The 18,580-nt window shown below is 26.3% G+C and overlaps 1 protein-coding gene across 1 annotated transcript; it reads left to right on the top strand.

Moving 5' to 3' along the window:
* Nucleotides 1–459: 459 nt before the first annotated feature.
* ColSpa_06516 (uncharacterized protein) lies at nt 460–648 on the top strand (the record flags this gene model as incomplete). The annotated part of the gene is made up of 1 exon (XM_049272728.1): nt 460–648. One exon carries the CDS (start codon nt 460–462, stop codon nt 646–648), a length of 189 nt encoding a protein of 62 aa, XP_049128685.1.
* Nucleotides 649–18,580: the final 17,932 nt, after the last annotated feature.

The following is an 18,580-nucleotide window of genomic DNA, read 5'->3' as shown; positions in this document are numbered from 1 at the left end:
GCGCTGTGGACTGAGTAGGCTAGTAAAGTCCATCGGGCTCCTTGACCCAAACGACATTCTCCTTTGGTCAGACGGTCTGCTGCCGTACCTGGCCCTGACGACCGTCATTAGCTACGCCTGCCGACATTGTGACTACTGAACGGCAAGCACCGACTTAATCAGCCGCCATGTTGCCTGAACGTACGGTTTCAAGGATACCCAGAAGGCAGACGGGTGGCAGCGGGACTATATCCGTAGCGGCCTGTCGCTCCAGAGCTGGTCGCAGAACGGCCTACGGGGCTACTGGGTAGCTCAACCGGCGACGGCGACAGCGCTGCAGGGACCTGGGAGGGGACGGCTGAAAACCCGCTGTACTAAGCATCTGCTGCCCAGAAGGCTCTGCTGGCTGCTGCGCACGACGCTGAGCAGAGCCACTACTTAGCTAGCCGTCCAGCTGCTGTTGACAGTGGCCTTGTTGACATGGCTATGGAGACGAACTGGATGCGCCGCACCGGCTGGGCTGAGATGTTTGACGGCGCCCGACGTGACATCCTTGTGGCTATGTCGGAGCTGCTAGCCACGGCGGCCACAGCAGAAGGGTTTCCCCTCGGCCGAGATGGAGAGGGTAATGCCCTTACAAGCTCGCTGGAGGACGAAGCCTGTCTCTGACGTATTATCTTGGCTGTGGATGGTCTTATGGACTGCTGTGAAGATATAGTACGCTATACTGATATGTCTATGTATTGCTGGCTCTAGAGCTTGGAGCTATATTGCCCTTATAAGGTACCCTTTGAGCTAACTAGCTAGCTGTCTATTATATATAGGTATTGTAGGTTGCTTAAGCAGCTACTTTGCTTCTATATCTGACTTTGGCGTCTCTTACTAGGCCCTAGATTGTTGTAATACTAGTAGACCCTTACTGTTAGCTAGTCTTATGCGCTTAGAGCCCTTTGGTTAGATGATATCTGGACGTCTGTTAGCCTTAGCGGCCCAGGGCCTATTGCCCCTTATAGAGATGGTGCTATAGACTATATAGGTAGCTATTGTGTAATATAGACAAGGAGGACTATAAGAGCTAAAATAACTAAATCTGTTTTATTAGTAGAGCCCTTAGTAGATAACAAGTAGCTAGCTAATAAATAAGAGAGCTCTTATAAAGAAGATATTAATAAATATAATAAGAGTATAATAAAGGAGAGTAATGCAGAGGATATATAGAGTAAAGACATAGAGGGGATATAAGATCTGGCCTGTAGTTCTCTAGACGGAAGAAGAAGCTTTTATCTTATAAAGGATAAACTGTAAGCTAGTAAAGATAATGTTGTGTTATAAAGTCTCTCTTATTACCCTTAAACTATCTCTAAGAGTCCTTTTTTTAATATTTTATTATAGAATTAACTTTAATTAGTAATTACTATATAAGGACTACTTTTAGGGACTTTATTTTATGTTTTTTTTACTTTTTAGTAATAAAGGAGTTTAAGGATAGTTAATTTAAGTTAATGCTCTAGGTCTACTTTAGTAGTGTTCTTAGCCTTATATTTAATGATACTGGTTTTTAGTGCCTATAAAACTATACTAGGAACTTGTTAGTACTTGTTTATTGCTTTTGTTTAATTATAGTAGAGGTGTTACTTTTCTAGACCTTTTATAACTATGCTGGTTACCTAGTAAGGCCTTGTTACAGGCAGCTTAAGAAGCTGAACGTAGTTTGTTAAGAGAAGATGTGCTTAGTGTCCTAGGTGCTTCTAGGGGAGCTGTTAAGTCTATAAGCCTATGGATATGCTGTAGCTTAGTTAGATAGCCTTAGCTTCTAAGTTAACTAGAGTAACGATAAATAGGTCCTCTCCTAGGATAATAGCTGGCTCTTATTAGACTAGTTCTAGGGGATTGTGTATGTTATGCTCTAAAGTGTAGCTTTTGCTATTAACTAGTTGATGTATAGCTAGGAACTAGCTTATGACCTGTCTAAGATTAAGGACCAGATAATAAATACCTCTTAAGGCTATTTTTTTGTCTTAGAGCTTACTAATAGCTTCTTTAAGGCCTACTTAGACCTCTTATAACAGGCTTTTTTAGCTAGAATTAATGGCTTGTTATTAAATAATAGGTGGGTGTGGCAAAGGGTTTAGCGTTACCTTAGTGATAGTAAAGTACTACTATTAAAGCTATTTGTCTTAATCTATTTAACTAGTAGATAGGTAGTAAGAGGAATAGAGCTAATAAGTGTAGAACACTAAAACAGAGCTTTTATATAGTAAGGTATTTATATATACTTTAGAGCTTTTATTATTATTATAAGATATTATAAAAGCTAAAAGGCTATAAATAATAAGTTTTAGGTAGCTAGGGTTTTATTAGATGCTATAGGTAGGCTTCTATACCTTTATCTTGTTTACGTTAAGCCTTTTATTAGTATACTTAAAAGGGTGTTTTTGTATAAAGTTAGCGCTAAGGAATTAACTTTCTTGTTTACTTCTTATACTTAGCTAGCTATACTCTAGGCTACTAAGAGGCTTTTAAAAGGACTTGTATAAGCTACTATTTACTTACTAAGGCTAATAATAAACACCTAGACATACTAGTAGTTATCTATTACTATTACTAAAAGGTTCATTAAACAAATTAATAGTTTGTTTAATAAGTATAACGACAGGTCCTTTAATGCGCTTATTAGGTTAGTATTCGCATAGTAAAGTAGGCACCAGCCCTTATAATAAGCATTTATATACAAGCTAAACAGCATATATCTTAACAGTCTATAACTAGCCTTTCTAGAAACGTACAAATAGGTATCTAGTAAGTAGTACTATTTCCTTTAGCTAGAACACCCTACTAACCTATCCTAGAGCTTGTCTTACTAAACAAGCAGACTAACTTAAGGCAAAATACCTAACATAGTATATCTATAAGAGCCTAGAAGTAAGGCCTAAGTAATAAGCTACAAGAGATAACTACTAGAACTATATATTACCTTACTTACTACTTAGAGTAATTACCTTACTAAGCGTATTTATCTAGCTAGAGCTACTAGCCTAAAGGAACCTTTTATAAAGAATAGAAAGTAGGTAAATAGCTATTACTATAAAGGACTATAGATATAGGTTATAGAGGAGGAATTATATAGACGTATAGCTAGGGTGCTATGGATTACAAAACTCTTGTTTATAATTAGTGCTATTAAGCTTAAGGAAGCTAATAGCTAAGAGCTATAGCGTTAAGTTTTAATATACTTATAAGAAATAGATACTAAAAGGAATAGATATTTTAGAATATGTTTTTATTTCTGCTTTTTTAAAAAGATATTTAGATACTAAGAATTTATTAGCTACTAGGCCTACTTTATTGCTATTAGGTTAACTTGTAGTAGTTATTAACTAGGATACTATTAATAATAAGGTAAAGGTAATAATGGGGCTTATAAGGTTCTACTTTGGTTAGAGTAACTAGTTTTCTTTAGGTTTAGTAGTAGCCTTAGTGTAAATAGCTTTTGTAGCCTTTATGTTAAAACATTTACTATATGTAAGGACTTATAGTCTAAGATTTAGGCCTTATTTATAATAAGCCTTAAAAGTAAGAAGGCTGTTCTTATAAAGTATTATGACCTAAAACTTTATATAGATACCTTTTATGAAAATAAGGCTATTATTAGATAAACTATTATAGCGTTAACTTATAGATATAGAATAATAGTGTCTTAGGTAAGGCCTTTATAGTATTCTTGTCTTAGGACTAAGGGATTAATCTTGAGGCTAAGAGCTATATATAGTCTTGGTTTAAGTGCTTTATAGTTATACTAGGGGAAAAGGATTGTCTTACTACTTAGAGGTTTACCTTAAGACTACTTTTTGTATTTAAGCTATTAATAGCTAGATTTAACTATTAGTAGAAGTAGATACTTTTATATAATAATGTAAGGTTAGTGTTTAACTTAAATAGATGCTTTTCTTAGTAGGTTATGCTTAATGAAGATAATACTAAATAAATTAAGGCTATATTAGACTAGTAGCTAGATAAGTGTGTTTTCTGTGTAGGCTATGGAATAAGCGTTGAAGAGCATAAATATACTATAGCTAATTGTTTGTGAAGGGGTGTAGCTTAGTAGAAGACTTAACTTAGGGAGTTGTTCTTTTTTAAAGGGTTTTATAGTGAAGCTAGATACCTAATAGGTAGCTCTTTATATGCTATTTGTTAATAAGAGCTTATCTATAAGGAAAAAACACCCTAAGTTAAAAAGACTTACCAGTATAAATTCATAGTATATAATGCTATAACTGGTTTGTTCTAGTGTAGGAGGCTAAAGTATTGCCTTTAGGTTTATAAAGCTATAGTTAATGACAAGGAAGGAATCTATACTTAACTAGATAATAAGGATATTACAGTATAGCTATACAGTTTTATTATGCTAGGTAAGGGATAGTGTAGTAGAATAGTAGTAGAACTAGTGTATTTAGCTAAAGGTATTATAAAGGAAATTAATATAACGTAGTAATAAGTAATAGAGTAATATAATATATATTTATAATATTTATTTAGAAGTTGTTTTTATTACGGCTTATTGTAGGTGTAGTACTAGAGGTAAAAGGTATAGGGGAAGGATGGCTAGTGGTTTATAATAAGAGTAGTAAAAGTTTTTTTAGGACTAGGTATATATGTGTATTTAGACTAGATACTAAAAGAAAAAGTGTAAAAAGTCTGCTTCTTTATAATCTAAGCTTAGAAGAGGTTAATACTTTTATAGTAGTAGAAAAGATTTTCTTAACTAGGTATATTAACTTTTCTTATAGTAACTTATTACTAGGTAAATATAAAGGAGTAAATAAAATAAATAAATTAAAAATAGCTACTAAACTAAGACTTAGACTTAAATCGTTTTTTTAGTTAATAAGTTATTATACCTTTAAGTTATATTACCTTAGCTTATTATTAAAAGGAAATAAATAACGTACTCGCATAGCGAGTGGGCCAACATAGCGAGTGGGCCACTCCTTATCGCTAGAAAAACCCCTTTTTTTAACTATTTATTAAAAATCTACTTCTTATCTAAAATAGATATAACTTTGTATAAAGGCTTAGATAAGGGTTATTAAGTAAAATAAAATCTACTAGAAATTATTACTATACTTTAACCCCTAGATCTTTAGAAATTCTCTTATCTAGAGGCCTAGATAAGAGATACTAGGGTTAGAGAGAGATAATATTTTCTATACTATTATTTACTAGAATTTAACTCTTATCGTTATATAACACTAAAAACTAGGTCTTTTTTAGTTAGGAATCCGCTTTTTAATAAATAGTTAAAAAAGAGGGTTTTTCTAGCGATAAGGAGTGGCCCGCTCGCTATGTTGGCCCACTCGCTATGCGAGTACGTTAGACGTTATACTTAAGTATATAGTCTATTATATATACTAGTATAATAAAAAAAAGCAGGTAAGTAGGTAAGAGGTGTATAGGTACTAAAGAGTAAACTATAAGCGACTAGAGAAAAAGAGGTTCTAGAGGTAGTAAGGTAAGATCTGGTTTAAGGACTATGTATACTGTTAGTGGTGTAGGCTTCCTTAGAAGATATATAAGGGGGCGTAGGTAAACAGGGTGGAGCTTAGGCTAGACAGGTACCGGTAAGCAAACGCTATGCTGCTAGTGATCTAGTGGATGATGTAGTTTAGCGTAGCGTAGTAGTGGATATAGGAGGAGTTCTAGGTGGATGTAGTAGATAAAGAGGGTCTTATTAGCTGCCTAGGATGGTTGTAGTAGGTAGGTGGAGAGTAGATGCTGATAAACGTAATAGCGGCGTAGGTAATGTTGGTTTGTTGTCTTTGCTTAGGAGAGTAGAGGGGTAATATAGGGTACTAGGTAGTAGTAGGCTAGGTGTAGAGAATAAAGCGTATAAGTAAGTAGGTACTCTTGTCTTCTTTAATAGAAATATAGTAGGGTTATAAATTACTATATATAAGTAAGCTATTCTAAACTTTAGTAAAATAATATGTGTAATAGTATATCTTATTATAGCTATTTTTATAAAAGCTATTTTATTCTTTAAAGTAGTAAGAAATTTAGTAATAGTAGTAAAAAGTATTTTAGTTATATATTAGTATAAGTAGAAATCTTATATAAGACTACTTTTATAGTTTAATAGTATTATATATAAGGTATATTCTATATAACTAATAGTTAAGTTATAGAAATCTAGTACTAAATAGTTACTAGGCTATATAAATACTATTACTTCTTATAATATATACTAGACTTATTAATAAGCTGTTTCTTATTTATAGCTATTATAGTTAACTATTATTATTTATTAGATGCCCTTTAAGTAAACCTTTTATGTAGTATTAATAATATGCTTAAGCGCTTTAAGGCCTAAATAGCTAAGTTACTAGTGCTAGGTATTTATAGACCTAAGTAGACCTATATAACGTAGTAGTTAAGCGTTTAGTAGCGTCTGTGCGTTTTATATAGATAGTTAGTTTAATCTTAACTATAGAAACCTTCTTTTAGGCGTATGTAACTAGCTAGATTAGTAACCTAGCTAGGACCTATATATATAATAAGGTAACTATAGAACTACCTAATTAGCTTATAGCTAAGCGAATAGGTTTACCTCTAGATATTATTAGGTGTATTACTAGGTAGATATTACTGTATTAAGACACTAAGATTTATAAGCTTTTCTTACTAGGGTTTTTCTATACTAGGGTTTAGGTTTATTCCTTTAAAGATTCTTAAAAGCCTAGCTTATAGAGTATAACATACTAGGTTAAATGTATTTACTAGGTAAGCTTAGGACTATAAAAGTAACCTTAAGTCCTTAATAACTATAGCTTAATATAACTATATTACTAGATAAACCTAAGTAGTAGTTTACGTTTTATTCAAGTAGTATATATATAGTAGTTATACATTTTTAGTAATTTATTGTTATAGTCAGATATCTAACAGTAGTGTTTTTTGCTAATAAATAGCTAAGGTTAATACTTAGTAATAGTAAGGTAAGTCTTGTTAGTAATCTTGCTGGTTTATTAATATCTAGTGATTAGTTAGGTATATCTAGGCGTAGATAGCTATATAGCTTTATAATAGAAAGATAATCTAAGAGTTACTTATAAGAGAATAAATCATAAAGTTAATTACTAAAGAGCTATAAAAGGTATCTAGTCTAGTTAAAACGATTATTCTTATATTTTATTGTTGCTTTATTAAGACTGATCTCTTAAAGTTAGTTCTTAATAAAGACTAATCCTTAGTATATTAGTCTTAGGTTATAAACTACTTATTTGTTGTTAGTTCTTCTTATCTTTATATAATCTTCTTTAGTTTTTCTATTTTAAGAGAGGATTAATGTGTTCTTATGCTATTTTATATATAACCTTGTCTTGTAACTACTAGGTGCCTATAGGGTAACCCTGGTTATGTTATGCTTATTAGGTTATAACATTAGGTCTCTTCTTTAAAGGTCTTACCTTTAAGACCTTATAAGTAGGTTATCTCTTTTAGGTTAAGGAGTTATTATTAGAATAATAGCACCAGCTGGTTATATAACACGTATAACTTAGGGATACACATTATAGCAGAGGGCATAGACTAGATATTCGGCCCTTAGTTATCTATTAAAGGGATCAAAAGTATATTTATACCAAACTAACTCAGAAACATATAAGATTATATATCTTATATATAAAAGCTAAGTCTTATAGTTAAGAAAATAATTACAGAAAATATATTTTTAGTTTACCTTAACTTTAACCTAAGTATAATTATATAAACAGGTTCTTTTAGAAAAAAAGAATCTATTTAATACTAATTAGTAGTTACTTAGTAATCTATATAATTACTTTATATAATTATAGATTAGTAAAAGTAAAGAGATAAGACTTAGGCTTTATAGCTAGGCTACTAGGTAGTCTTATACTTTATATAAGGCAAGAAATCCTTAAAAATACCTAAAAGGTTACACTAGAAAGTCTCTTGTACTAAGAAGCCTTAATTTTACTTATTATTACCTATTAAGCTGAACTAGGTAAATAGAATAAAGATAACTTTTGCTTTATTATTATATAAGACAGATTCTTATTATTGCTTACTAAGCTGAACTAAATAAGAATCTTTATTGTACTATATATAAAGTATAAAGTGTATACTATAGTACTAAATAAACTAATTTTAACGTTATATAATATAAAATAACTACTAAATATAACATGGCTTTCTAAGAGGATCTAGAAGATAATTATTAAAGCTAATATAATAATATTAATAAATACCTACTAATATATAAAGAAATAAGTATAAAAAGTAAAGTTCTACTATATATATAAAAGAAGACTATGAATCTTAGACGCTAAGGAAATCTAGTTAATATTATATAGGTATTATCTAAAGAAGAGATAACTATATATATTACATATATTAACATAGAAATACTTTATTTTAAGTAATTAAAAAAAAACCTAATAATATTATTATATAAAGATTTTAATAAATAGTTTATCTTTTAATAAAAAAAGGTCTATTATACGTTTAAGATAAAGTTTATATAACTTATTAAGCTAAAAGGATTTTAATTACTACTAATAAAAAATATAAATTAATAGCTAGTTAAATTCATTAAGGAGATTAGGAGAAAGTTTAATAAGCAAAAAGAATAGCTTTCTACTTATATAGTACTTATACTAAGTTATATAATTATAATAACTTAAACACTTATTTAAAACCTTAAATTAACTTTACTTTAAAATATAGCTAAACTAATAATAAAGCTAATTAAACCTTTATATAATATATAAATAACTTAAACATTAATTATATAAGAGTAGTTATAATCAGCTTTAGGAAATATACCTCCTGGAATAAGATTTATATAAGAGGTTAAGAGTTTTTTTATAAATCTGGGGTTATATAATACCTTTACATTAAGGAGATAATATTTATAACCTATTATTAAGACAAATAGTCTAGAATAGATTATATAAGTTAACTATAATCTTAATCTTTTAAAAGAAATAGAGAAAGGACAGGAATTATATAAGTAAGCTGTATAATATCTTATATAACAAGGTAAAGGTCTTTATTAGTTTTTGTTAATGCCTTGGGATTACTAAAGACTAATATTATATAGTATTTCTTAATATCTTAGCTGATTATACAGAAGAGTTTTATCTTTATTATATTAGACTAATAAGGAGATAAGATAAGATATATAATATATTAGAAATATACTTTAATACTAATATTAACTATACTCTCTATTAGATAGATTAGATAAATCTATTCTTTATATAAGTTAAACAAGATAATCTAGACAAGAATCTAATAGATATATTAGAGATACTTTTAGACAAGATACCCTTTATATAATAAGCACTTAGCCTAGGCTTTTAGGGGAAGATTATACTTTATATATAAGTTACCTAAGCGTATAGAGGTATACTAGAGCTAGAAACTACTCTAAGTAATCTTAAAGTATATTACATATATAAGTAATTCTTTTTTAGCCTAAGAGTATTACTATAAGTTGCTTTAAATAAGAAGTCTATATTATATAATATTAACTTTATAAATAAAAGATACTTTAATAACAAGAGTTACCTATAACTATTATATAATAGACTATTAAATAACAAAGGATCTTTTTAATAGCCTTAAAAAAATTAACCTTTATTATAACCTAAGTTTAATTATATAATATCTAAGAAAAGATGTTTTATATATAAGAAGAAGAGTTATTAGTCTATAAATTATTTAGATAAAGAATATAATTATATAAAAGACTAATACCTTTAGGTATATAGTATACTTAAATAAGAACTATAAAAAGATTTTGCTTTATACTTCTTTAACTTTAAAGGAAAAAACCTAGTAGATAAATTATATAATAAGGAGAGAGAATTTATAAAAAATAAAGAAATATTAGCTTTTTTAATATCTTTTTTGTTTTTTTATTATATAATAAAAGAAAATATCTTTTAATTACTAAAGATATTAAAGGCCTATTAATTCTTGTTATATAATCCTTATATCTTATTATACTAAGAGGAACTATAGGATATAGGAGCAGTAAAGTTCTTTACTATAAGGAAACCTTAAGTCCTTATATATCTATAGGAGAACCCTTGTATAATAATATCCTAGGGACCAGGATTAGTAAACGTATAATTTAAGGTAAATAACTTAATTATATTAGTTAGTATTATAGAAATGGAGAATTAGCTTGGAAAGGTTATATATTATATCCTTAATGCTTCTATTCTGTTCTTGTTCTTATTATATAATATAAATAGGTTAGGTATATATTTTAATAATATTAATAACGTAATTATATAGTAAGATAGAAAACCTATCCTAGTTATATAGAAATAAGGTTACTTATTCTTTAATTTTAGTTATATAAAGGCTAGTATGTTCTTTATAGAAGAATAACTTTAAAGGCTTTATAAATAATTTAAATATCCTTATATAAACTATTTTTATTACCTTTTAAAAAAAACTAAGTATTATAATATTAATATTAATATTTTAGAAAAAGTCTAGAAGTTTTATTATTATTATTAATTATATAACTTAGTACTAAAGAAGTTTAAGTTTATACTTAAAAATAAAAGCTACTTTAACTATAAGATAGTTATAGATATTATATAACTAAGAGATAAGAATACCTTATATGTTATTAACATAGAGATAAGCTTCTAAGGAGCTACTTTCTTAAAGTCCTTATTTGTATAAGATATATAGAATATACTTTATAAGTACTAGATTAGTATATATATTAGTTTACTAGACTATATTATATATAACCTAGGTATAAACTTTATATTAGTAGAATTGAAAAAACTATATTAATATTATAGGTATATTATATAAAGAAATGCTAGTAGAAGCCTACTAGGTAGTAGATAAGATAGAAAGAGCTTATACTCCTCTAAGGCGTATATATAATATCTTATATACTAAGCTTAAGTATAACATAAACAAAGAAACCATTTTTTAGATAGCTATAAAGGTATTAAATAATATAGTTGGTCTGTATAGCATTATACTTATACTACTTGTCTTTAAGATATATTTAAGGATTAATAAGAACTTACTTTTATTACTTAAAATTACTTAAAGAGTAAAAGTAATCTAAAAAGTAATAAAAATACTTTAAAGTATTTGTGTAAAAGTAAAGATTAATTATATAATTAATACTAAAAATAGCCTTAACCTCTAGAATATACTATTATTACTGATCTAAAGTAAGGTTCTAGTATAGAGAGAAAATAAGGGATAGACTAGACTATATAAAGTCTAGGTAATAGAAGGCTATATAGTAATAGTTAAGATAGTTAATAGTCCTATACAATTTCGTGTAACATATGTTAAACTATACTATTAAGATATAGTATAGTTAGATTTAGATATTATATAACTTATTTCTTAGAAATAGCTAAATAAGAGAAGAAGACTAAAGAAAAGCTAAAGAAAAGCTGTATAATAATTACTATATACTAACTAGGTATTTTTATCTTAGAAAGAAAAAGACTATAAGGAGTTAATAAAAAAGTTATAGCTTAATAATATAATTATAATACTAAGTATTTTGTATAAAGAGTTAGACTAAACAGAGATAAATAACCTTATTAACCAAAGAGTCTTTACCTTTATACTATATAATCTAAAAAAGTATAACTACCTTTATATTTATAAGACATAAATAATATAAGAGATTAAGAACTTATTATCTAAGCTATATAAGAAGTTAAGACTTGTTATATAAGGGTATAGGGACTAGAAGAAAGAAGAACTCTTAACCTAGGTACCTATTATCTAATAGATAAGCTAAAGGCTTATACTTGTAATTAGACTTACTTTTGTGTAAGACTATAAATATAAAAGGGAACTTAGAAACATAACTTAAGCATATATATAGTTAAATAATCATTTAACTAGAACAATTATTATATAATTACTTAAGGAGTTAAAAGATAAATACCTTAAGAATATACTTCTTTATATCTTAAAACTACTATATAGCTTAATAAAGTTAGACTTATACTAATATAAAACCTATTTTAAGTATTATAAAAAAAATCTAAAGATAACAAAGTTAATATATAATCTATACTTACTATATATAATAAAAGAACTAGATACCTTTAAGATTATAGCTATATAGACAGATAATACACTTAGCTTTACTATATTTACCTTTTCTTAGAAAGAAGAAGAAAAGCTAAGAAGAAAAAGACTTTATATAAAACCAAAGACCTACCTTATTACTTAACAATAAAATTGATTTTAATAAGAGAAAGATTTAATTATATAATAACTATATTACCTTTACTTAAAAAGGCTAAGTAAAACACCTGAAACTCGTTAATCTTAATACGCACAATACATATTAGTAGTATATTTCCTGAAGGGCAAGAGAAGTATACCTTGTATCTATCTATTAACTAGAGGTATTATATAACCTATTAACTACAGCCTAAACTAAAGAACCTAATAAGAAGAATATTAAAGCTTTAAATATATAACTTTAGTAGTAAATCAATAACCTTACATAAAGTCTTATATATATTCCTTTTAATCTCTATTATATAAAGATATATATTTTTATAGATAGATTATTTATAAATAACTTAAATCTATTGTTATAACTTAGATTTATTATTATACTAGCTAAAGAAATAGCTTATATAACAACAGACTTTTAGATTAAAAGAAACATTATATACTAGAGTTTAACAAAGTATAAAAGAGTTACACAAAGTATACTTATAAGTAAATTATATAGGATAACTATAGGATTTAATAGTAAGATATCTCTTAGTATAACATTTACTAAGATCCTTTATATATTATAACTCCTAAGGATTCTAGTTATTATCTATTTAGACTTATAATTTTTATATAAGTACTTTATATAACTAGGTATAATAAATAAAAAGAGGCTTATAATTAATATTATAAGTCTATATAAGTTATATAAAAAGAAAAAGATCTTAGAAGTAAAATAGATTAATAAAAAAGATAACCTTACTAATACCTTTACTAAGAAATCACTAAACTTAGTACTTAAATAATTAATTATAATAAACATATTAAGAATTTAAATTAAGGTATATATTAAAAGATTAGGAGAAAATACTTAATAATTAATTTATATAACTTTATTATTATATATTACTAATTATCTAAAAATAAAATATAACTTTAAGAAAATATCTAATATACTTAACTACTATTAATACTAATCTTAATATTAAATAATACTTTTATTATACCTATAACCTTCTTAAATTACTATATTATGTAATCTATTTAATTATTATATGAGATTTTAGGGAAAAGAAGTTATGTAATTATTCCTTATTAATAACTATAGGGCTAGCAGAAGTACTAAGGAAGTAACTACCTTTGTTAATGTTCTTGCTAAGCTTGTTGCTAGGTATATAAGGCTTATAAGCATTAGTGATGTTAGGAGCCTTGTAGTTACTAAGGCCGCTGTTATTATTATTATTATTATCACCCAGGTTGTTAAACAAATCAACATCTTAACTACGGTAAATACAGTAAGCGCTATGTGACTACTAGATACACTTAGCGTAGGTACTACCCTAAAAGGTAAGAATACAGGTATATTAGTAGAAGTACAGAAAGTTAGTAGTTATACATTTATTACTATAAGTAATAGCTATATAACTACAAAACTAAACTAAGACTATAAAAAAGTAGCCCTAGTAGTAGATAATACTAGTAATAAACTGCTAAATAGAAGTGTTACTAGTAATATAGATCTTAATATTATATAATAGCATATTAATAATAAAATACTTCTTATCCTATAGTTAAGGTTAATATATAAAGATAAAATAAGAATAAAAGTAATATATATTAATAGCTAAAGCTAGTAGAAGAGTATAATTATTAGTGTTACTAGTTAAAAGATAAAGCTAATAACTACTAGACATATTAGTATATATACTGGAAAGGGGTAGGGTTTTACGTTTTTGTTTTTCCTTTTATCAGCCTACAGACATAATCACAGGCCTGATCAGACGTGACTAAGCAGGACCCTTCCAAGTACAAAAGGGGACTCTAGTCAGATACTATCACAGAGAGAAGGCATCGGCATCTAATCACTAAGCAGACAAACAAGCTTGACATCTTTAGACAGGCACTTAGACAAACATAGACGAATTCATTACTTTAATATCTAAATAAGACGTGTAATAAGTGACTGTTGCTTTGTTTCCTTAGGCCTGACTAGACCTCTAAGGTCTAGGAGGGTATCCTCCTCCTCCAGAGATCACAACACATATATACGTACCACTTAGCAACAAAGGCAAATCTAAACAGACTGTAAGACGTGAAGGATACACTTTTCTGGTTTGCTTATGGCCCTGATCAGGCTAAGGAGGACCTGAAAAGAGTAGTATTTTACGGTCTAGGCGTTGGGGTAGTCACTTGGGGTAATTGGTCACTCTAGGTGTACTTGTGATAATACTAGGACCTTAGTGTTTAGTGTGGTTTGTGTGTTAACTGCCTACTTGCTGGCTTTCTTTATTCCATGTAGTTTTAATACTAATATTACTAAAGATTAAACTACTAAGAGTAGTAAAAGATATAATAGATTAATTATATAAGGTACTATTAATAAATTAATAAAAAGAAATATATAAGAGTAAATCTTATATATAAGTAGTTATTATTATAGTTAATTAAGGAAAAAAAAGAAGATTATTATTAATTATTTATATAAGAAAATAATATATATAAAAGGTAAAAAAGAAAAGAAAAGAGAAAAAGAAAAATAAGTAAGAAGAGTTTTAAATACTTAAGGTTATTATATAAAGAAAGGAAAGTATATTAATAGTAAAAGTAGAAGTAAAGTTAATAAGAAAGAAAGGAACTTTATTAACATATAACTTACCTGCTTAACTAGGTAAGAAGAGAATAGATAGTTACTTAGAGTTTTAATATTAGTGATTTATTATATAACGTAAGTAGCTTAACCTATAGGGTTATATAATAAGGTTATTAATGTTATAATTAGTATAACCTAATTAAATACTATAGGGAGTCGTGTAGTTATAAAAGAAAAGTTATAAGTATTAGAATAATAGCACCAGCTAGTTATATAATATATATAACTTAGAGATATATATTATAGTAGAGGGCATAGACTAGATATTTAGCTCTTAGTTATTTATTAAGAGAATTAAAAGTATATTTATACTAAACTAACTTAGAGATATATAAGATCATATATCTTGTGTATAAAAGCTAAGTCTTATAGTTAAGAAGATAATTATAGAAAATATATTTTTAGTTTACCTTAACTTTAACCTAAGTATAATTATACAAACAGGTTCTCTTAAAAAGAGAGAATCTATTTAACAGTTATTAAATTTACTTCCTTATTTATTTATAATACTAATATTATATTAAGTTATATAAAAAAATTAAAACTAAAAGTAAAATCTTAGAAGATAAAGATAAAAAATTATAAACGTTTTATACTTTTAGAGTTTATTAAAGCTTATTTTGTTATTACTAATATACCTTATACTTATTATTTTTATACAAAGACTACTTATTATTTTAGTAAAAGTTTTTCTTGCTATTATAGCTATATTAAGGCTAAGAAGCCTTATAATAATGTTTTAGTAGCTTTTACTTATAAGTATCTCTTAATTAAGTATAGTCTTTTTTATTTAACTTTTATTTATAGTATAAAAATTAAATACTTAGTAAAAAGAGTAAAATAAAAAAAAGGAAATAATAAGTAAAGAGCTTTTAAGGCTTTATAAAGAGCTTACTTAATTATAGTCTTTAATAGCTATTATAGCTAGCTACTTATCTAAGATTTAGAAAACTTAGAAACTTATTTATAAGCGTTAAGCTAAAACTTTTTATTATAGTATATAAGAAATTAATAAGTTTAATGTCTGAGAGTTAATATTAGATGCTTATAAACAAGGAATAGTAAAGGAGTTATAGTTTATATAGGTACTTAATAACATAGACTAGTTCTTATATAGGCTTAGTAACAAGTTCTTAGACTTAAGGCTGCTAGTGTAAACGTCTAGTTCTAAAGTGTTTATAAGTTATAATAGTTCTAGAGTAGCTATTAAGAGTACTAAAGGTTCTTAACTAGTTCTTATAAGTTATTCTTATATTTATATCTTTTCTATTTAATAAAATACTATACTTCTTTATTTTCTTTTTATTTATTAATAATTTATTTAACTTTATATTTTAATTTATTTAGTTCTATAATAATATAGTTATTAGTATTTAATTCTTATAATACTAGTTTAAGTAATATAATATAAAAAACTAGATAGATCTTTATTATATCTAATAAGTTAAGTTTAAAGTTAATGTCTAAGATTTTCTGAATAATTTTAAAAGGTCTAAATTTTTTATAGTTTAATTTATTACTTAGTTATTTTATTTTAATATTACATTATAAGAAATACATACTATCTTCCTCTTTAAAAGTTAGTCTCTTAACTCTTAATATGTTAATATATTTCTTTATTTATGCCTTAACAAATTTAAAATCTTTAGTAGTATTCTCTTAGACTTCTTATAATTTATTATAATCTACTATAGCCTTTAGTACTCATAGTCCCTATTAAGGTTCTTTATATACTATAGGCTTAAATCTATAATTCAAGTAAAATAAGGAGTTTAAGGTACTTTCTCTTATAATACTATTATAAGCAAATTAAGCTATTAGTAGTAGTAATACTTAGTTATCTTAGTTATAGTTAATATAATATTATAAATACTATTCTAATATCTAGTTAATTTGTTTAGTTTATTTATTAGTTTATAGGTAAAAAGCGGTTAATAGCTTATAATTAGCTTCTAGTTGTAAAATCAGAGATTTCTAAAACTTAAATATAAACAGTTTATCTCTATTAAATACAATTTCCTTAAGTAATCTATAGTTACTAATAATATATTTTAAAAACATATACACTAAGTCTTCTACTATACTTAACTCTAAGTATAAGATAAAGTATATATATTTTATAAGTTAATTAATAATAACTAATATACTATTATAGTAGGTTTTTATAAGTAGTTCTTTTAACTTAGAAAGTTTAATAATAAAGTCTAAGGAGATTAAGTACTAGGCTTTTAGTAGCACTAGTAATAGTTATAATTATTTATATAGTTTATATAGACTATTTTTACTTTTCTTATATATATTATAATCCTTAATTACTAAAGCTACTTTTACTTAAGTAACTTATATATTATAATATTATTAAATTCGTTTAAATGTCTTAGTAACTCCTTAGTGTTTATAGGCCTTAGTACTATAAATCTCTATGATCTGTTCAGGTGTTATCCTGCTAGTTATACTAGTATTAATATAGGTACTAATTATAATAAGTTTTTATGCTAGGACAAGGTTACTATTCTTGTTCTCTTTAAGGATAACTTAGGTTTCTTTTAGTACTAGGGTTTTATAGTCTAGTCTTTAGCTTAAAGTATTAGCTCTTTTATTCTTAGATCCTTTAACGTAAATAATTCTGAAGTTAAATTTTAACAGGAATTCAGACTATTTAATCTATTGTTTATTAAGGACTTTAGAGGTAATAAAATAAGTAAAGTTCTTATAGTTAATATAGACCTTGACTTTATGTTTAGTTTTAAATAACTAAGGTTTTTATTCTTAAAAAGCTTTAATAATTACTATAAGTTCCTTATTATAGATTTAGTAATTAAGCTTAGCTTTACTAAGTTTTTAAAAGAAAAAAGCGTAAAAATATAGCTTTTTATTATTATTATGTTAACTAAGTTATCTACTAATAATATAATTTAAAGTATTAGTTTCTAGTTTAAAGAGTTTTCTTAGGTCTAGGATTATTAGAACTGGTTTAGAATAAACTTATTACTTAACTTCTTTAAAGGCTTTTTCTTGTTCTTTGGTTTATTTAAAGGGTATATTTTTTCTAGTAAGCTTAATAAGGGGGTTAATTTTACTAGAATATCCTTTAAGGAATTATTAGTAAAAGTTAATAAATTCTAAAAAGGATTAGATATTTTTAATATTTTAAGGTTAAGGCTAGTCTTTAATAGTTATAATTTTTCTATTTTCTATTTAAATTTCTCCTAGTATAATAGTAAATCTTAAGAAGTTAACTTATTAATTATAAAATATACTCTTTTTAGGTTCAACTAGTAGTTTAGCTTTTTATAGTTATTAAAGTATAATGTAAATATACTTTTTGTGCTTTTTAGGGGTATAAGAGTAGATAAGTATATTATTTAGGTAAACAATAATAAATATATCTAGAAATTCTCTTAGAACATAGTTAATTATTATCTGGAAGGTAATAGGTGTATTAGTAAGTCTAAAAGGCATAACTAGATATTTAAAGTTATCTTTCCTAGTGTAAAAGTAAGTCTTTTATTCCTTGCTTTTCTTTATCTTAATCAGGTTATAGGCTCCTTTAAGGTTAATAGCTATAAACTACTTAGCGTAATATAGTTAGTCTTGTAATTCTAAGATAAGAGGTAGTAGATAATAGTTCTTAATTATAATATTGTTAAGTTATTAGTAATCTATATAAAGTTATAGTTTATTATTTTTCTT

This window comes from Colletotrichum spaethianum, assembly GCF_022836535.1.
Source record: "Colletotrichum spaethianum MAFF 239500 DNA, contig15, whole genome shotgun sequence".
In the NCBI taxonomy this organism is placed as follows: Eukaryota; Fungi; Ascomycota; class Sordariomycetes; order Glomerellales; family Glomerellaceae; genus Colletotrichum; species Colletotrichum spaethianum.
This window is presented reverse-complemented; position numbering and strand designations above follow the sequence as displayed.